Source organism: Silurus aristotelis, assembly GCF_946808225.1.
Source record: "Silurus aristotelis genome assembly, chromosome: 21".
Lineage (NCBI taxonomy): Eukaryota > Metazoa > Chordata > Actinopteri > Siluriformes > Siluridae > Silurus > Silurus aristotelis.
Genome location: NC_139594.1, coordinates 15,645,999 through 15,665,718, shown reverse-complemented (window position 1 = coordinate 15,665,718; position 19,720 = coordinate 15,645,999). Strand labels below are relative to the sequence as shown.

Sequence of the window (19,720 nt, the reverse complement as noted above, 5' to 3'; positions counted from 1 at the left end):
TACAATACCACAACTCCTCTCTCGGCACCCTGTCGTACGCTTTCTCTAAATCCACAAATCTTCTTTATGCTTAAAGATCGGTACCAGCACACTTCTCCATTCCTCAGGCATCTTCTCACCTTCCAAAATCCTGTTAAACAACCTGGTCAAAAACTACACTGCCATCTCTCCTAAACATCTCCACGCTTCTACCGGTATGTCATCTGGTCCAACCGACTTTCCACTCTTCATCCTCTTAATCACTGCTCTCACTTCCTCCTTACTAATCCTATCTACATCCTGCTTCACCAACTCCACATCCTCCAACCTTCTCTCTCTCTGATTTTCCTCATTCATCAGCTGCTCAAAATACTCCCTCCATCTTCTCAACACACTCTCCTCACTAGTCAACACATTTCCCTCTCCATCCTTTACTGCTCTAACTTGCAGTACATCCTTCCCAGCTCGGTCCCTCTGCCTGGCCAATCGGTATAAATCATTTTCTCCTTCCTTAGTGTCCAACCTCTCATACAGCTCCTCATATGCCTTTTCCTTGGCTTTCGCCACATCCCTCTTTACCTGCTGCCGCATCTCCTTGTACTCCTGCCTACTTTGCTCATCACTCTGTCTATCCCACTTCTGTTTTGCCAATCTCTTTCTCGTTATGCTTTCCTGCACTTCCTCATTCCACCACGACGTCTCCTTGTCTTGCTTTTTATTTCCAGATGTCACACCAAGTATTTTTCTAGCTGCCTCCCTCATCACTCCTGCAGTAGTTGCCCAATCATCCAACACCTCTTCAACACCACCGAGCCTCTGTCTGACCTCTTCCCTGAACCTCACACTACACTCTTCCTCCTTAAGTTTCCACCATCTTAATTCTTCTTTCAGTCCTCACTCTCCTCCTCTTCTTCTTCGCCTCTAAAACCATCCAACAGACCACCATCCGATGCTGTCTAGCTACACTGTCCCCTGCCAACACCTTACAGTCTCCAATCTCCTTCAGGTTGCATCTCCTGCATAGCACATAGTCCACCTGTGTGCACCTTCCTCCACTCTTATACGTCACCCTATGATCCTTCTTCTTCTTAAAATACGTGTTCACCACTGCCATTTCCATCCTTTTAGCAAAATCTACCACCATCTGCCCTTCCACATTCCTCTTCTTAAAACCATACCTACCCATCACCTCCTCATCACCTCTGTTCCCTTCACCTACATGCCCATTAAAGTCTGCCCCAATCACCAATCGTTCTTTCCTAGGTACACCATCTACCACTTCATCTAACTTACTCCAGAATCTTTCCTTCTCCTCCATCTCACAGCCCACTTGTGGAGCATAGGCACTGATGACATTTATCATCATTCCTTTAACTTCCATCTTCACGATCTTCACCATTTCTCTTCCCATCCACACCATGATAAAACAGTTTAAACCCACCTCCTGTTCCTGGCCTTACTCCCTTTCCACTTGGTCTCCTGAACACACAACATATCTACCTTTCTCCTCTCCATCATGTCAGCTACCTCTCTCCCTTTACCCGTCATAGTACCAACATTTAAAGTACCAACCCGAACCTCTACTCTCCTACACTGCTCCTTTCCCTGCCGTCTCTGTAGACGCCTTCCTCCTCTCCTTCTCCTCCTTCGGCCAACAGTAGCCCAATTTCCACCGGTACCCTGTCGGCTAACGATACCTGTGGCGGTCGTTGTTAACCCGGGCCTCGACCGATCCGGTATGAAATTCTCATTTGTGATCCGCATATTTGATTTGGCACATGTTTTACGCTGGATGCCCTTCCTAACGCAACCCTCCCCATTTACCCGGGTTTGGGACCGGCACTAAAAATGCACTGGCTTGTGCATCCATAATGGCTGGGTTGTCATTTTTTATTAATGCAGTTTATTATTAACATATGTGAGCATCAACAGTTTACATTTTCAAAACAATTTTGAAGACAATTTTTATTGTATTTGTATATGTATTTATTTAACAAAATACATACAAATAACAATCAAATTAATGCAATACACTTATTATTTTGATTCAATTAAGTAATCGATTCAATTGGCACAAATTAAATTCATTAAATAAAATGTAATTAATGTAAGTAATGTGTGTGAAATTTACATTTAATGTTTAGTTTTCTAAAGATATGATCTACTTAACTGTTCTACATATTTCAGGATACTTTAACAAATGTCTTTATTCCTTCCATCCTTCACTCATTCACTCCTTCAATATGCAAAATTGTCGAGATTTAAGAGAAATTCTTGAACCAAAACACTAAAGAATCCATAACGTTTGCACTGGCGATGACAGGAAGTGGCAGCAATTGAGCAAAATCGAGTTTAATAGCGCACTACTAATCGTATTTCCGGTACGGAGTGAGTAGCCACAGTGACACTGCGCTAACTCTAATTTTTTTTTTTACCCCTTGCATTGTTGTGTATGTTTTCAAGTTCAACAACAATAATAATAATAATAAAAAAAATAAAAAAAACACACAGTGACACTACACAACAGTGCAAGGCAGAGACTAAACAAACCTACGGCCTGCCACTTAATACGTTCCCGATATTCTAAAAATATCCTTTCCAGGGAACATCTTTGACCTTTCTTATCCACCTATAAAAAATATCTGTTCTATTCAGCAGTGTATAAACACATCTGCTGTTCCAAAATAAACTTACTCAAGGTCAGGGTTCAACATGCACCAAAAATAGACCTATTTATTTAAATGTGCACATATGGTACTAGATGCATTGGTCAAATTTTAGAATGTATGTAATTGTGATGTACCTTTAAGTAAATGACAGCTGATGTGCCATATCCCTCCATTGAGTAGAGCTGGAGGTCTCCCTGGAAGTACCTGGCGTAGAGGCGTGAGATAGGAAGGCCATAACCAAAGCCAGCCTGCACACACCCAGACATTGTACCCAGTGTAAATGACTGACTCAGTTGACAGTAACTCCCAAATTACAACCTTGTCACTGTAGATTACCACGGAGTTTACACAGTTTACACTCAGCGCTAGAAAACCATGAATGTGGTGGTTATACACTTCATAAATCATTAACTATGGCTGTTAAAACTGGTTAGGGAAATGAAAATCATTTGTAATTAACTGCTTTCTCAGATCATCAATGTGATAGAGTTTTTCTTATGTAAAACCTATGCAAATAAATTCTTAATTATTCAAACACGATTAAACAAAGCAGCTTCATCTCACCAGTGGTGCGTTTCGAGCATTGTCAATCACAGGGCTCGGAGCTGTAGAATACATGTAGCTAAAAAGACGTTCAATCTTCCTCAAGGGCACGCCTCCACCTCTGTCCGACATCTGTAATTATTACAATCATGTTTGTTACGTCATTAAAATGATGTAATTTCTAACAGCACTGTCCGTATTCCTCGGGCTCAATAACAAGAAGTAAAACAGTGATGGGGAAACGTACTTTTATGGTCAGGTCTTCATGTCCGAGAGACACCCGAACCTTAATGGGTGGGAGATGTGAGCTGTTCTCGTGGGTTTCTACAGTCGCTCTCATTGCGTTCTGTTAAAGCAGATTCAGATTGTGGAAATTTAACATTGCTGAGGTTTAATACAAAAAGTTGAAACAATTCAATGCTATTAGGTGAAGTAGTAGGTCTGCATTAGATCTTTTTTTAACTATTTTCACAGGCAATACATGAGACACTTCTGCAATGATATTGGTCAGAACAAACATAAATAATATTATCCTATATTGAGAGAAAATATCTTGCATTCTTATTTGTGCAGACAAAATATATTTGTCAGCTCTTCCACTGATATATTCTTCTGTGATAAAGTTCCTGCTGGGATTTGAATATTATGACCTCTGCCTCTTCTTCTGCTTTCGTCTTCTCCCATTAGGGGTCGCCACAGAGGATCGTCTGTCTCCACACTACTCTGTCCTCTACATCTGCCTCTTTCAAACCAACTACCTGTATGTCTTCCTTCACCACATCCATAAACCTGCTCCTTGGTATTCCTATATTCCTCCTTCCCGGTGGCTCCATCCTCAGCATTCTTCTACCGATATACCCCATGTCCCTCCTATACACATGTCCAACCATCTCAATTGTGCCTCTTTTACTTTGTCCCTAAAATGTCCTACATGTGTTGTCCCTCTAATAAACTCATTTCTAATCCTGTCAACATCTTCAGCTCTGCTACCTTCAGCTCCACCTCTTGTCTTTTACTCAATGCCACTGTCTCTACACCATACAATATTGCAGGTCTCACCACAGTCCTATAATACTCTTCTATCACAAATCACTCCTGCTATCACTCCTCTCTACCCACTCCACCCTGCCTGCACTCTTTTCTTTACTTCTCTAACACACTCTCCATTACTTTGCACTGTTGACCCCAGGTACATGAACTCCTCCACCTTCTCCACCTCTTCTCCCTGCAACTGCACCACTCCACTGTCCTCCCTCTCATTCACACACGTACCCTGTCTTACTCCTACTGACTTTTATTTCCCTTTTTTCCAACATTTACCTCCACCCCTCCAGGCTCTTCTCAACCTGCTCCCTACTCTCATCACAAATCACAATATCATCCGCAGATTTCATAGTCCATGAAGACTCCTGTCTGACCTCGTCCATCACCAGTGCAAACAAGAAAGGGCTCAGATCCTAAATGCAATTACGATTACGACCTCTGCCTTTACTTTTCTCAAATACTAATAATATTAAATATTAAAAAGAAGAACCTTACACCACCTTAAAGAGCTCAAAGAGCATGTGATAAAGATGAGATGGCACGTAGACAATATTAACAGGCTCGCTGGAGTCTTTAGCTGCAATAAAATAGATACAGGAAGGAAAAGTCATCAAAAACATGTTCGATATAACTGCTTTGTGTAAACTCATCTGCATCTGAATTGTACACAATTAAGTATGGTGTCAGCATCTCTGCATTTTTATTATATCTTGTGTATGGTGTCTAATTTGTAACCTATTATCAGTAATGCTGACTGACTGCTGGAAGCTCTGCCCTTTGAGCCGCAGCCTTCTCTAAATCTCATGCTGTTTATTTTGCATAACTGGGCATGAAGGCTGAACTCTACTGAAGGTAGATTGTCAATACACAATGAGCAAAGGTTATTATAGCTCTTCATATCTAAGCTGCATGGCAGTAAGTAAAAGATTATGGCCTCATTAATAATATGATGGAAAAAAATTATATATATATACACACACACACACACAAACACACACACACACGTGCATATCATATATCATTTAAAAGTTTATTTATTTTAGTTATTCAATAAAAAAAACTGTCTTCTGGACAACTGTCAAGTCAGCAGTCTTCCCCTATGATTGTGTAGCCTGATTGTGTAGCCTGATTGTGTAGCCTTAATGAGCTGATTAGAGTGAGACACCACGAATATTGAACTTTTTCACAATATTCTAATTTTCTGAAATACTGAATTTTGGGTTTTTATTTGCTGTAAGCCGTAAATAATAAAAATGTAAAGAAATAAACACTTAAAATATATCAGTCTGTGTGTGATGAATCTATATAATATACCAGTTTCACTTTTTGTATTAAATTGCTAAAATAAATCAACTTTTTAATGATATTCTAATTTATTTAGATGCATCTGTACATAAATATATACACCCCAACCCACACCCTCTTCTAACTTTCATTCAGATTACATAATCGCTGAAGATTTGTTTTCAATGTGAAATGGTTTATATAAAAGAAGACATTACAAGATTTTTATACATATATTTATTATGTCTGTGAGGCAAATATTCACTGAGATTCAGCTTGAGAATTTTTGTTATTATAAGTGTATACAAATAAAAGTTTATAGATTTGACTGATGTATTGCTCTAATCTGTACATAGTTTGTTTTGGCGTTATGAGGAAAAAAATGTCATAAAACGAAATGTTTTTCGATATATATTATATATATATATATATATATATATATATATATATATATATATATATATATATATATATATATACATACACACACATACATTTTTGGTACAGGGCTTTCGGTTCCTTTTTATGTGTGGAACATAGTTCAAATCTAAGTTCCCTCAGAAGTTTATTAAGTGTCAGACCGCAAATGTGTGTTTAGTCTCAATATTATTTTGTCTCATATTAAACCTAATATAGACAACAATGCCAGAGGTGTATTATTAAAAAAAAAAAAAAAAAAAAAAAAAAAAAAAGCTTTTGCTTTGAAAATGCTAAAGAATTCATAGCACTAGCTGCTAGATACTTCCTGGATTCATTTATATATGTACAGTGGGTACGGAAAGTATTCAGACCCCCTTAAATTTTTCACTCTTTGGTATATTGCAGCCATTTGCTAAAATCATTTTAGTTCATTTATTTTCCTCATGAATGTACACATAGCACGCTATATTGACAGAAAAACACAGAATTGTTGACCTTTTTGCAGATTTATTAAAAAAGAAAAACTGAAATATCACATGGTCCTAAGTATTCAGACCCTTTGCTGTGGCACTCAAATATTTAACTCAGGTGCTCTCCATTTCTTCTGATCATCCTTGAGATGGTTCTACACCTTCATTTGAGTCCAGAAATTTTTTATTATACTGATTGGACTTGATTAGGAAAGCCACACACCTGTTTATATAAGACCCTCCAGATCACAATGCATGTCAGAGCAAATGAGAATCATTAAGGTCAAAGGAACTGCCTGAAGAGCTCAGAGACAGAATTGTGGCAAGGCCAAGGTTCCAAAAATTTTTTTGCTGCACTTAAGGTTCCTAAGAGCACAGTGGCCTCCATAATTCTCAAATGGAAGACGTTTGGGATGACCAGAACCATTCCTAGAGCTGGCCGTCCGGCCAAACTGAGCTATCGGGGGAGAAGAGCCTTGGTGAGAGAGGTAAAGAAGAACCCAATGATCACTGTGGCTGAGCTCCAGAGATGCAGTCGGGAGATGGGAGAAAGTTGTAGAAAGTCAACCATCACTGCAGCCCTCCACCAGTCGGGGCTTTATGGCAGAGTGGCCCGACGGAAGCCTCTCCTCAGTGCAGGACACATGAAAACCCGCATGGAGTTCTCCAAGATGGTGAGAAATAAGATTCTCTGGTCTGATGAGACCAAGATAGAACTTTTTGGCCTTAATTCTAAGCTGTATGTGTGGAGAAAACCAGGCACTGCTTATCACCTGTCCAGTACAGTCTCAACAATGAAGCATGGTGGTGGCAGCATCATGCTGTGGGGGTGTTTTTCAGCTGCAGGGACAGGACGACTGGTTGCAATCAAGGGAAAGATGAATGCGGCCAAGCACAGGTATATCCTGGACGAAAACCTTCTCCAGAGTGCTTTGGACCTCAGACTGGGCTGAAGGTTTACCTTCCAACAAGACAATGACCCTAAGCACACAGCTAAAATAACGATGGAGTGGCTTCACAACAACTCTGTGACTGTTCTTGAATGGCCCAGCCAGAGCAATGACTTAAACCCAATTGAGCATCTCTGGAGAGACCTAAAAATAGCTGTCCACCAACGTTTACCGTCCAACCTGACAGAACTGGAGAGGATCTGCAAGGAGGAATGGCAGAGGTTTCCTGAATCCAGGTGTGAAAAACTTGTTGCATCCTTCCCAAAAAGACTCCTGGCTGTATTAGATCAAAAGGGGGCTTCTACTAAATACTGAGCAAAGGGTCTGAATACTTAGGACCATGTGATATTTTAGTTTTTCTTTTTTAATAAATCTGCAACAATGGCAACAATTCTGTGTTTTTCTGTCAGTATGGGGAGCTGTGTGTACATTCATGAGGAAAAGAAATGAACCTAAATGATTTTAGCAAATGGCTGCAAAATAAAAAAGAGTGAAAAATTTAAGGGGGTCTGAATACTTTCCGTACCCACTGTATATATGTGTGTGTATATTTATACACACACACACACACACACACACACACACACACACACACACACACACACACACACATACATACAGTACATATATCATGCATAGGACAAAGAGAGAAAGCCTCTCTGGAAAAAACTGGATGGAGAAAAAGGTCCACTCACAATTCACTTGTTCGAGTGTCACTTCTGGGGACGTCAGGTAATATTGATCACAGAGCATCCTGGCGCTCTCGTACGCATCTGCAGCGAGAAAAAAAAATATATATAAAACTACGTGAACATGTAAATGTTTGCAGACTAAAATAAAGATTACATTTAATTTACTGCAGTGTTTCTTTGGTAACAAAATAAACAGTGTCTGGAAAAATAGTATGCAAACAAACCGACATATGTGTATGTGTATATGTATATGTGTGTGTGTGTGTGTGTGTGTGTGTGTGTATATATATATATATATACATACATATACATACACATATACAGTACATATAAAATATATATATATATATATTTATTTATAAAAAAATATTCCCGGGAAAATATTCCCGGATAATTCCCGGGTTCTCATTTGAAACCTAACTATGTTTTCACTAACAAATTTCATACTTTTTTTTAAAACTGGATGTTCTGAATTTTTTCTCATAGTTTTGATGGTGTTTTTTCCCTTTTTTCATGTTTTTCCATTTCATTTTTAACATTCTGTTTTTCAACAAAATAATTTTTCCCTTTAGATTTTGGATTGCATCCTTTTTGCAAGCCAGTCAAATCTCATTTTTATGTATTATTTACTTCTATATTAAGTACACAAATTGTAATTATTTTTTCATCGCAAAAGACAAAATAAACCTTTATTCTCACCACTGTGCTACAAGTTCTTATCAGAAAACCAACTATTGACACTGACAACATATAAACCCCATGGCTAAAACATCGAATCTGCTCTTCTCTTGATAACACAGAATGTAAATGTGGAACTCGTGTTTTTATGATTTTACTGCAGAATATAGCTCATTACCTTTTACTACCTCCACTACATCACAGTTAGGGTCGATACTACCGATATGCTTCGGGTGAGCTGGATTTGTGCTCCCACTGAAGATCAGTGCTGCAAGTAAACACAAAAGATTACGTGTTTTGGTGACAAGGTCTTTAATATTTACAGATTCTGAGTAAACCAGTACAGAGCAAAGGGTGGATTAGACCCATGTGTGCCTGCTACAATCCATATTGAGCTTGAAATCAAGAAATTATCGTGTAAAAGTATCTTAAAAAAACAATCAAAAGAGAAAATTGTATAAGCTCAATGATAAGTTGCATATAGTTTTCAGAGTGTCATCTTAAATACTCACTGTGCTGGTTCATAAGCATACGTGTGGAAATACGACTTGTGTAGAAGCGATCTAAAAAATACTGGACATTCTGATTGGTCACTGGATCCACGCCGAAAGCCTCCTTGTACTCCAGCACTCCCTGTGCCATTGTGGGGACCACATTATTGTGTCTATTCCTCACGTTGATCAGCGCCTCTGTGAAACTGAACGAGCACTCAAACTGTTAATGCACTAGTAAAGCAGAAACAGATACAGTGTGGCAAAGGGTGCTTTCACTTCAACACTCATCCATTCTTTTCATCGTTTGAATTAGGGATGGTAAGATTCAGCGATTAGCAGGTTTCTTGAGCACGTTCTCTCAGGACCACTACTGCTACGTGAATATGACATATCACAACACTACGGAGACCTAGGCGTGTCCTGAGTCACATAGAAAACAGATTAACATGGCAGAGGTAGAGCTGCATCTTTCTGGAGACACAACAGGAAAAAAAAAAATCTACTAGTTGTAAACGTCTAGTTTTTTTTTGCACTACAAAGGCCTGTTTGTGAAAGGGTCATGCGTTAGAAGTCAGAAGGAACTTGAGTAAATTTATGATTTGCCGTCTGTCTGATCCCAAGACATAAAAGGTACCATATTCAATTGCATAGTATATTTTTTCAATTGAAGTATATTGCATTGTGTTGAATCAAATAGAAATCGGATCCCACTGCATTGTAATAGTGGTGAATTGTATCACATTGAAGATACATATGAAACAGCAATATCCAATATTCAAAGTATCATATCGTTGGCTATGCTTTGAGATGCGAAATCACATCGGCCTCATTTATGGAGATGGACATCCCTATTGTGTATGTGGGAGAACACTGCAAACACAGTTAAGTGGGCTTCAGAATAACTTGTCCGATATTGTCTGGAGAGGTGGTCTCAATCCAGTTCCATTCGGACTCATGGTTTGTTTGGAGTAGGGCTGCAACAATTCATTTCTTAATTGATTATTATAGATTTGTTGTCAACGAATGCCATTATCGATTAGTTGGCCTGCTCAAGTTACGGGTTAGCATGACGGCAAGATAACGCATCCATAGGTGAAATATCAGAGAGTACAGGGTTAAACAGCAGCTGAAAAAAGTGTGCATCCTAAATCACGGATGAAGGCGAAACATCAGCAAAAACTGTATGTCCTCAATATGTGAAAACGGTACAGTTTAATGTAGTGCTTTTGTGTCAACTGTTTTTTTGTTGTTGCTAATTTCAGCTAAAGAGTTCAAAACTTGTTCGTCATGGTCTGAGAATCCTTCAGGTGACTTTCCAAGAACCTCCATGCGGGCCGTCATGTGCCGTTTACTGAGGAGTGGCTTCAATCTGGCCACTCTACCATACAGACCTAAATGGTTGGGTGCTGCAGAGATGGTTGTTCTTCTGGTAGGTTCTCCTCTCTCCACAGAGAAACGCTGGAGCTCTTTCAAAGTGATCATCCTGTTCTTGGTCACCTCCAAGAACAAGGCCGTTCTCCCCCGATCGCTCAATTTGACCAGGCGGCCCACTCTAGAAAGAGTCCTGGTGGTTCCAATGTTCTTCTATTTTTGGATGATGGAATGAGCTTGTTGGGACCTTTAATGCTGCAGACATTTTTCTACAGACAAATCCTTGGACTTAATGGCTTAGATTGTACTCTGGCATGCACTAACTGTAGGACCTTCTATAGACAGGTGTGTGCTTTTCCAAATCATGTCCAATCAACTGAATTTACCACAGGTAGACTCCAATCAAGTTGTAGAAACATCTCAAGGATGATCAGTGGAAACAGGGTGCACCTGAGTTTAATTTCGAGTGTCATGGCAAACGCAGTGAATACGTATGTAGGTGATATTTTTATTTATTTATTTATTTTTGTATAAATTTGTAAAGATTTCAAACAAACTTCTTTCACCTTATCAGTATGTGGTATTGTTTGAAGAATTTTGAATCCTTTTTTGTAAATAAGGCTGTAACATAACAGAATGTGGAAATGCTGTGAATACTTTCCGGATATTTATGTAGCAGAAATTTGTGTGCTTTCTAAATGCACATGAAAACGGTTTAGCTTTTTCTGTCACTGTATTTATGACCAATTAATGAAAAGGGTTTATGAACATATTTTCAGGCTTACAAGCCTCTCATCTGTTTTCATTTGGTTCGTTTAATTGTGGGTAATGATTGGAACCAAAGCAAACATCAAACTAATGAAAGATACTGATTCCAGTCTAATTGAGAATCAATGAGCAAATGAACGAATAGGTGTGAAAGCACCCACAGAGCCTTATTAATAACATTTAGTGAACACACAAACTCACTTCCTCAAAACACTTTTATCTTCAGGATCTTTTTCCAGGAAGTCCACAAGCTCCATGAGACTCTGTGTATACCTGGTTTAAAAGAAAAATGTGATTAGTAAGAGTGCACTGAACCCTGAAAAGAAACAACTGTAGAGATTACTCCAATAAGTTAAGTATTATATTATTAATTGTTGTTCAATATATTCATTTATTGAACATATATATTCAATATTCAAAAGATTCATTCATCTTTAGAAAGCTCTTTATTCAGAGACTATCCTAGGAGCAGTGGGTGGGAGGTGGGAATACATCATCACAAACATTTACACACATACAGGTATTTAGAGTCATCAATCAACCTACTGACAGGCTTTTGGGAGGTGTGAGTAAACCAGGAGAACCCAGAGGAAACCGACAAGAACATGAGGAGCACATTTAAAAGTTCACACATTTCAGGATCAGGGCGGGGACACTGGAGATTGAGGCAATAATGAGGCATTAATGCGGCACCACCATGCCGGCTCAGTAAAATCATAAAGAACATTGTGTTCAAGAAGCTAGTATAATCTCTATAGCGTCATTCTTATAAAGAAAGCTAAAATTCTATGAACAATCATGAATATGCAAATGAGAATAAAACACCGCATCCTCCTGCCAGGACAAACAACTAGCTAGCTAGTTAAGTTAACTAGCTAGTTTATTGCTAATACACCAGCTCATGTTTGATATGTCATTTCAGTATTCGGTTCTGCTTAAATATTATAAATCATGAGCCAAATCATCAGAATTCTATTTTTTATCATCGTCTATTATGTATGTTTTAATAATTCGTTTGTTATTTAAGTCAAATTGTTTTACCTGCTTCCAATTATAAGAATTATTATAATATTTCAAAATACTATCTAGATTTTTGTTAATTTAAGAAAAGTTTAATACAAATAAAACGTATGTAATTACAATTTGCATAGCAAAGGAAAATTTACTCATGTGATCAACAATATCTATGTTGACAGTTTTACTACTGAATTCTATCTGTCTGGTGAGAAGAAAAGCCATGGCTTATTATAGTTCGAGTAAATTCCAGTCATGGTTTCTGCCTGCATAACACGCACAAGCGGGTCAACATACAGCAGAACTTTACTGTCTCTGTGTCTGTGAAAACATCATAACAAAATTATTTATTTGCTAGTGCTGTAAAATGTATTGCTCTCGTTAGACTAAATCCACAACACACCATAAACTGCTCATAAGTCTAGCACATTCATTCACTATAGCGAACAAAAGTATTAGGCCACATGAATTTTCCAGCCATATATGGTTCTTCCCCAAACAGTTACCACAAAGTTTAATAGTCTTTCGGTGTGGTAGCATTAAATTTTCCCTTTACATGAACTAGGAGACCCAAACCTGAACCTGAATATCAATGCCCCTGTGCAAAAAGCTAGCTACATGAAGATATGCTTTACATGGATTGGAATGGAAAGTTTTTAACTAACCCCTTATAGAGCTCTGACCTCAACACCCCCTTTGGGCTGAATGGAATGCGAACTACACCTCAACCTACATCAGTACCCGACGTGACTAATGTCCTTGTGGCTGAATGAGCACAAATCTCTACAAGCACACTCCAAAATCTAGTTCTTCCCAGAAAAATGGAACTTATTGTAACAGCAAATGGGGACTAAATGCGGAATGGGCTGATTAAACAGCACATATGAATCTAAAGGTCAGGTGTCCACAAACTTTTGTCCATAGAGTGTATTGTCTATATAGTATTACCCACAATAATGGATAGAAAATGGCTTTAAAAAAACAGAAATGTCAACAGAAAGGATGGTTTGCATAACAAGCCTGGTTTTTATTTCAGACAGAATTTAGAAGCATTGACTCAATGAAACAGACAAACAACAACAAAAAAAAAAAACTCTTCACCAAACCACCAATTCCATTCTCAACTAAGTATTGCTCTTTCAGATCTGGGAACTCGAAACTGTCTTTTAATCTGAATTCATGCCATCTAAGCCACAAGCCTGTACTTTACCAAAGTAAAAGGCGAGTCCACACATCCTCAAACTCTTAACAACCAATTTAAAATCTACAGCAGCAGCGTTTAAAAGTCATGAAAAAATATGTTAACAAAACATTCAGTTTTGAACTTGAGTTGGTGTCTGTGCAGAGTTTTACATGTTGGTCCTATGTTCAATCAGGTCTCCGGTTTCCTCCCACATCAATGAATCATGCTGGTAGGTGGACTGGCTATGATAAAAATCTGTAAATGAGTGTGTAAGTGTGCAGTATGAATGAGTACGCCTCCTGATGTGTATTTCCACCTCCTACATTACACAAAACATAACAGTATTCTTAAGTTAGACTTAGGGTAGAATAAGGCAATGAAGATGAGCGACTGAACAAACTTCCAGCCTTCCTGTATAAAGCACCACGTTTTCTGCAGTTGAACATTTCATTATAAGAAATTCCTGCTGAAAACTGATGGCAGCCATGTTTTTTTAAATTAATCATCAGCAGATATTAACCTGAAAGGAAGTGTGTGCAGGCACACTATATGGACAAAGGTTTTTCCGATACTGGACCATGAAATTGTTTTGTTGAGCATCCTATTCCACATTTAGTCTCCATTTACTGTTATAATAGTCTCCACTCTTCTGGGAAGAGGTTTCACTAGAGTTGTGAATGAGTGCATGTGGAGTTCTCATTCAGGACAAGGGTGATAGTAAAGTCAGGTACTGGTGGAGGTGCGGTGAGGAGCCCTGGGGCGCTGTCGGCGTTCACATTCATCCAATTCATGTTCAATAGCGTTGATATCGGAGCTCAAGAGCAGGCAACTCGAAATCTTGCACTCAAACCTTGGAAATGTATCTTCATGCAGCTGGTTTTATGCACAGGGGTTTGGGTCTCCTAGTCCAAGTGAAGGGAAAAGACATTTTTGTGGTAAAATTTTTGAGGAAGAACCGCATGTGTGTCTGGATCGGGCAGGTGGGCCAGTACTTTTGTCCATATAGAGTCAGGTTAAATTGAATACATAATACTACTTGTTTATTGATACTTTACATGCATTTTTAAAACAAATTTGACAATCTAAAGTGACAATATACCACATAAACCTTAGATTTTTAAATAATAGAATAAAAACAAACAGAAAATTACAACAGTGGCATGAACAGGTATCCTACATCTATAAACAAGTCTGGTGTTTCTTGTTACTTAACTGGCAGAAATAATCCTTAGAGTATAGGCTACTTCAGACAGTAGGCAAGCTGGTAAAGAAAAATACTACTTTAGAGCATGTGTCCTCACTGCGACCTTGACCCTGTTTGGATGAATTCCAAAATGAAATCAGTTCATCTGCTGGTTACACAAAATTCCATATAAATTCTACTTACTGTATATTACACTTATGAAATATTGAACTTATTGCCAAACTGAAAACTGAAAACACTAAAAACAAAAGATTCACTCTGAACATTCCACTATAATGGAAGCTATGACAGTTGCTGGCCCTAGTTGTAGGAAACTTCCCTATCAGCATGTCCTAGCAATATGTGTAGCAATGAACAGTGATAACAACAATACAGACATGTGTACAAGACTAAAACAGAAAATAGACTGGAACGCTCTGAACCGTTCTCTAAATGCTACTTTCATAACCAGGAAAAAAATGTGGTGCAACAGGAAATTATGATTATTATTTCTTTGTAAACATACGGCTGAAAATCTAGGACTAGTTCACACAACATAAGCTTAATATACACAATCGGAACTCACATTTAAAGTTTAGGGGAAAAAATGCTGGCAAGGTACAAATCTGAGCTTATTAAAAATAACGCAGAGTATAGGCAAAAAAGTAGAAGTAGTAGATGAATCCTTATCTACAACAGTCTGTTCAGTGTGATGTGAAGTGCTGACTTTACAGTGAACTCAGGTTCAAGGTTTAAGCAGCTCAGCAATCAATAAAGAGGCCACATGAGATGAAACAAGACCCGGAACATGGAACTATATTTCCAACAATGACAGAAAAAAGTTAAAAAAGCACGACTTATTTGGGACCAATCTATGTTTGAAAAAACGTTCACACAATATAAAAGCTGAATTCTGCCATTCTGCATGTTCTTTGACCCTGAGTATCCTGAGTATCCACACACAACATGCACCATTTAAAGTAGTCAGCATTAAGTGAAATGCTTCAGGATGCATATTTTAGCCTTTTTGTGGAAAGGTATCTACAACCTTAGCAAGCTTAATCCTCTGCTACAGAAACTTGGACAAAAAAAAAAATAAAAATTAGATTGCCTGATATTCTGCTGGATCAAGGTCGAAGATTGGTGACCTCCATACAAATAAAATGCAGGCCAGTATGGTTCATTTTTGTGACTACTTAATGACAGGAAAAACATGAAACTTGTTCTGAAGTGGTAAAAAAGCCTGGAAATTAAAGTTAACTGTATGTTAATACACACAGAATCTATTTGTTTAAAAATCAAACAGGTTACACATGTAATATTCAATCCTATGCGTAACCTATCATGCGCCATCCCAAATCTCTATCTCTACCTCGAGTATATCAAACTAAAGTAACTTGCATTAGCCCATATCAACCTGATCAAATGCTAAAGCAGAATGTGGCTATAGCTCAATACCAGTCAGCTGACTTTGTTTATGTGGGTTAAATGACCAATACAAACATGAAAGGAATGGGATTTAGAAAAAAAGAAATATAAGCAAATACTCACTTCCCTAAAACAGTCTTATTTCCACTATTATTTGTCTGGGAATACTCTTCACATGATCATTGTGGACATTATCTAACATATTCACATCAAATACTGAATTTTTTTTTTTTTGCATAACTCTGGGTTACTGATCAGAAGGTCAAGGGTTCAAGCCCTGGCACTGCCAAGTTGTCACTGTTGTCATTTAACCCTCTCTGCCCATGGGTGTCTTTTGATGATCTCTGTCTCATTACCTGAGGTAAAATTTACTCAGGTCATTTAAATGGAAGCCTCATCATTATCTGTTGAGGACTACTCTTTTTCATGCTAACATGAGTGCTAAAAGAATTACATAAAGTCAATTAGTTTTGTTTTGTTGCCTCATTTTCTTGTCTTATTTGTATTGGGCCTTTAAACACTTAAAAATTTAATTTTACATCATTATTGGCTGCTTTTTCCAAGATTATCTAAAAATACCACACCCAAGTAATGTATATTTTTTTTAATACAGATGTAAAGTTAGTATTCTTTTTACTGTCTGTGCTGCTGTAATTTGTGAATTTCCCTCTGGGATGAATAAAGTGACCTATCTTAAACCTGCCCACATAAATCACATGAACTTCATATCGTGTAGGTCACATGAACAAACGGATTGTAGGCGTCTCAACATTAAAATAAAACAGGATGATTAATGGACCGGGTTATGAAATCTGGACCTAATCACATCCACAATGTTGCAGGCCTCCTGTTGATTTCATTTCATTCGAGTATAATTGAACAGAGGTAGCAATGAGTACCTGAGAGCCACAAAAACAGGTGAACTGACCAACTGTGTAGCAGCTGAACGGACGGCGTCCTGATGAGCTTGTCAGGGAGCAAGTCGATCTCCTTCATGATGTTGGCCAGTCTGACAGGAAGCTCCTGACGGAGGAATATGAAAGAGGTCTTCTCACAGGCATTGGCAGAACCTGAGGGAACAAAAATAATGAACATACTGTGCTGGACACAGAAATATAGCTTCTTAAGGAGAATATGCAAAACACAATATTCTTATTAGTGAAGAATTTCACTAGTTTACTGCTTTAACGGTTACTCTAACAAAGCTCTTACATTGTGGACTCTCTTCTGGGAAAGCATTCCACTAGATTTTGGTGGTAGCTGCAGGAATTTGTGTCTATTCATCCACAAGAGCATTTGTGAGATCATTTGGGTGAGGAGGTCTGGGGTACAATCAGCATTACATTTAAATTTAATGGTATTATCCAGAGCGACTTACATTCACCTCATTCATACAACTGAGCAGCTATGTGGTTAAGGGCCTTGTTCAGGGGCCCAGTAGTGGCAGCTTGGCAGGACTGGGATTTAAACTCATGACTAGTGTATACAAAGTCTAATGCCTTAACCATTAGTTCAGGGCTCTGTGCAGGACACGCCAGTTCTTGAACACCATTAAAAAAACTCCTCAATTAGTGCACAGAGGCATTGTCATACTTGAATATGTTTGTACCACTTAGTTCCAGGAAGGAAATGTTAAAGTTACTATATACAATGATAACCGTGTGCTTGAAACTTTGTGGAAACACATTCAAAAGTCCACAAATGTTTTTGCTATATATCATGTTCCAATCCATGATCATGTCATGTTGACTGACATGACAATTTATACACAGTATAGTCAGTTTGGTTAGTATTTATCAAAAGGTGGCTTAAGGAAGATACAGTGATGAACCGGTGACAGGGTCATGGGCGGCCAAGGTTCATTGGTGCACATGGGCAGATGCCCAACAGACGAGCTCCTGTAGCTCAAATTACTAAAGAAATTAATGCTGTTAATGGTCGAATGGTCAGGACTGCTTTGGCAGCAAAAGGGGGACCAACACAATATCAGGCAGCTGGTCATAATGTAATGCCTGATCAGTGGCCACAAAGTTATACCTGGTCAGCGTATATACACATCAGATTTGATCTGTAATAGCATGATGGTTTCGCATCAGAACCAGGTATTAACCATTACTTGTAGTTCTGGTACCAGTACGGGATCAAAAACGTAAATCGGATGACCAAATGTTGGTAGCATAATGGGTACTGGTAGCTAAGTGGTTAAGAGGCTGGCTTTTTGTTCGGATGGATGTGAGAACAAATCCCAGCAACACCAAGCTACCATTACTGGAACCTTGTCCAAGGTCCTTCACAATCAACTGCTCAGGTGCATAAATAAGACAACCGTCAGTTTCTCTGGATAAATGCTGTAAATGTATTAATAATTCAGAAATAAAAAATGATTAGTTACTCTTCCTGGTGAGTCTAAATTCAAAGCACTAGATGTTAACATTAAATTTTGAGTATGTTTATGGATTTGGCGGAGAAAAATAAAACCTTTCAAATCTCCCACAACACCCTGACATTGAAGAGTGTCTTCGAGAAGGACACTTTCTGCCTTCACATACATGTGCAAGGGGGCAAATGATGCTGCATACCTGAGAGAGCAAACACTGAACTCATTTTCTAATAATAAATATAGATTTCAAGCTTACACAAAAACTACAGCAGTTTTGTTGTTCTTTATAGTGTGCGTGCATGCGCGTGCGCAGACACGTGACCGCGCCTCTCTTCAAACACAAACACGTTGTACCGAACCGGATGTCACGTATTCCACATTTCCTCGCTCGCGCGCGACAAACAACCCCCCCCCCCCCCCCCCCCAGAAACAGCGAGGCAGGCGCGCGCGCCCCCCGACTCCTCTCATTTGCGCTTTTCCCTTATTATTATTAAGCAACTTACCGAAGTCTATGAACTGTTTCATGGACAGAGGCGATGGTGAGAACTTCGAAAACCTGTCCACTTGCTTCGGTATATTGAACCTCGAAGCGTTCTTCAGCAAGACGTGCGCGAATTTCATGGTTGAAGTCAGGATGCGCGTGAACCTGATCGAGATGGACTGATGGCTGTTCCTCTAAACAGAGCGAGCTCGCGCGCGCTCTCGATCTCAGGCTCACACCTTTTCAAATAAAATAAAGGAAAAAGAAGACTAACCTGCAACTATCATTGCCATATAACCACTATAATAAGTCGAAAACAATAAAACAATGGTCCTGGGTAGAAAACTCATCAGCTTCTTCGCCATAGAAGTGCAAAAGGAAGAGTGTCGGGTGTGATGTTCAGCATCTGCTCTTTGCAAGCATGAACTGCACCTCCGTCTGCTTTTTCTTCTCTTCTCCAAGTGCTTTTGTTCACTTTGACATCGCTGTCCTCCAGCTGCTGGAAGAAGGGGTCTTCTCTGAAGCCCCCTGCTTCACATTTCTAAAAGTAAAGCCTCAAGTAAACGCATATCCTTAACCCTAGTTAGGTCGTGGTTTGAGGAGCACCACTACCAACCTCCCTGTTCTGATATCCCTGTTATTTGTCTTCACTATCTATGAAAACATGATGACCGCTAAGCTGCGCATGC

At 38.8% G+C, this 19,720-nt stretch overlaps 1 protein-coding gene and 1 long non-coding RNA gene across 2 annotated transcripts in view; one reads left to right on the top strand and one right to left on the bottom strand.

Annotated features, from left to right (window-relative positions):
- Nucleotides 1-19,720, bottom strand: part of pdk4 (pyruvate dehydrogenase kinase, isozyme 4) — a 23,723-nt gene extending 4,003 nt beyond the window's left edge. The window contains exons 1-10 of the mRNA XM_083523768.1: nucleotides 19,054-19,720; nucleotides 17,099-17,240; nucleotides 11,564-11,635; nucleotides 9,242-9,426; nucleotides 8,908-8,997; nucleotides 8,055-8,132; nucleotides 4,736-4,812; nucleotides 3,439-3,537; nucleotides 3,213-3,323; nucleotides 2,783-2,896 (exon numbers count right to left, since the gene is read on the bottom strand). Coding sequence (XP_083379894.1) covers nucleotides 2,783-2,896; nucleotides 3,213-3,323; nucleotides 3,439-3,537; nucleotides 4,736-4,812; nucleotides 8,055-8,132; nucleotides 8,908-8,997; nucleotides 9,242-9,426; nucleotides 11,564-11,635; nucleotides 17,099-17,240; nucleotides 19,054-19,171 — 1,086 coding nt within the window. The 5' untranslated portion in view covers nucleotides 19,172-19,720. The remainder of the gene's footprint in view (nucleotides 1-2,782; nucleotides 2,897-3,212; nucleotides 3,324-3,438; nucleotides 3,538-4,735; nucleotides 4,813-8,054; nucleotides 8,133-8,907; nucleotides 8,998-9,241; nucleotides 9,427-11,563; nucleotides 11,636-17,098; nucleotides 17,241-19,053) is intronic.
- Nucleotides 15,852-19,288, top strand: LOC310716575. Its single transcript, XR_014530630.1, has 2 exons — nucleotides 15,852-15,975; nucleotides 16,121-19,288. It is a non-coding gene; the product is annotated as an uncharacterized lncRNA (long non-coding RNA).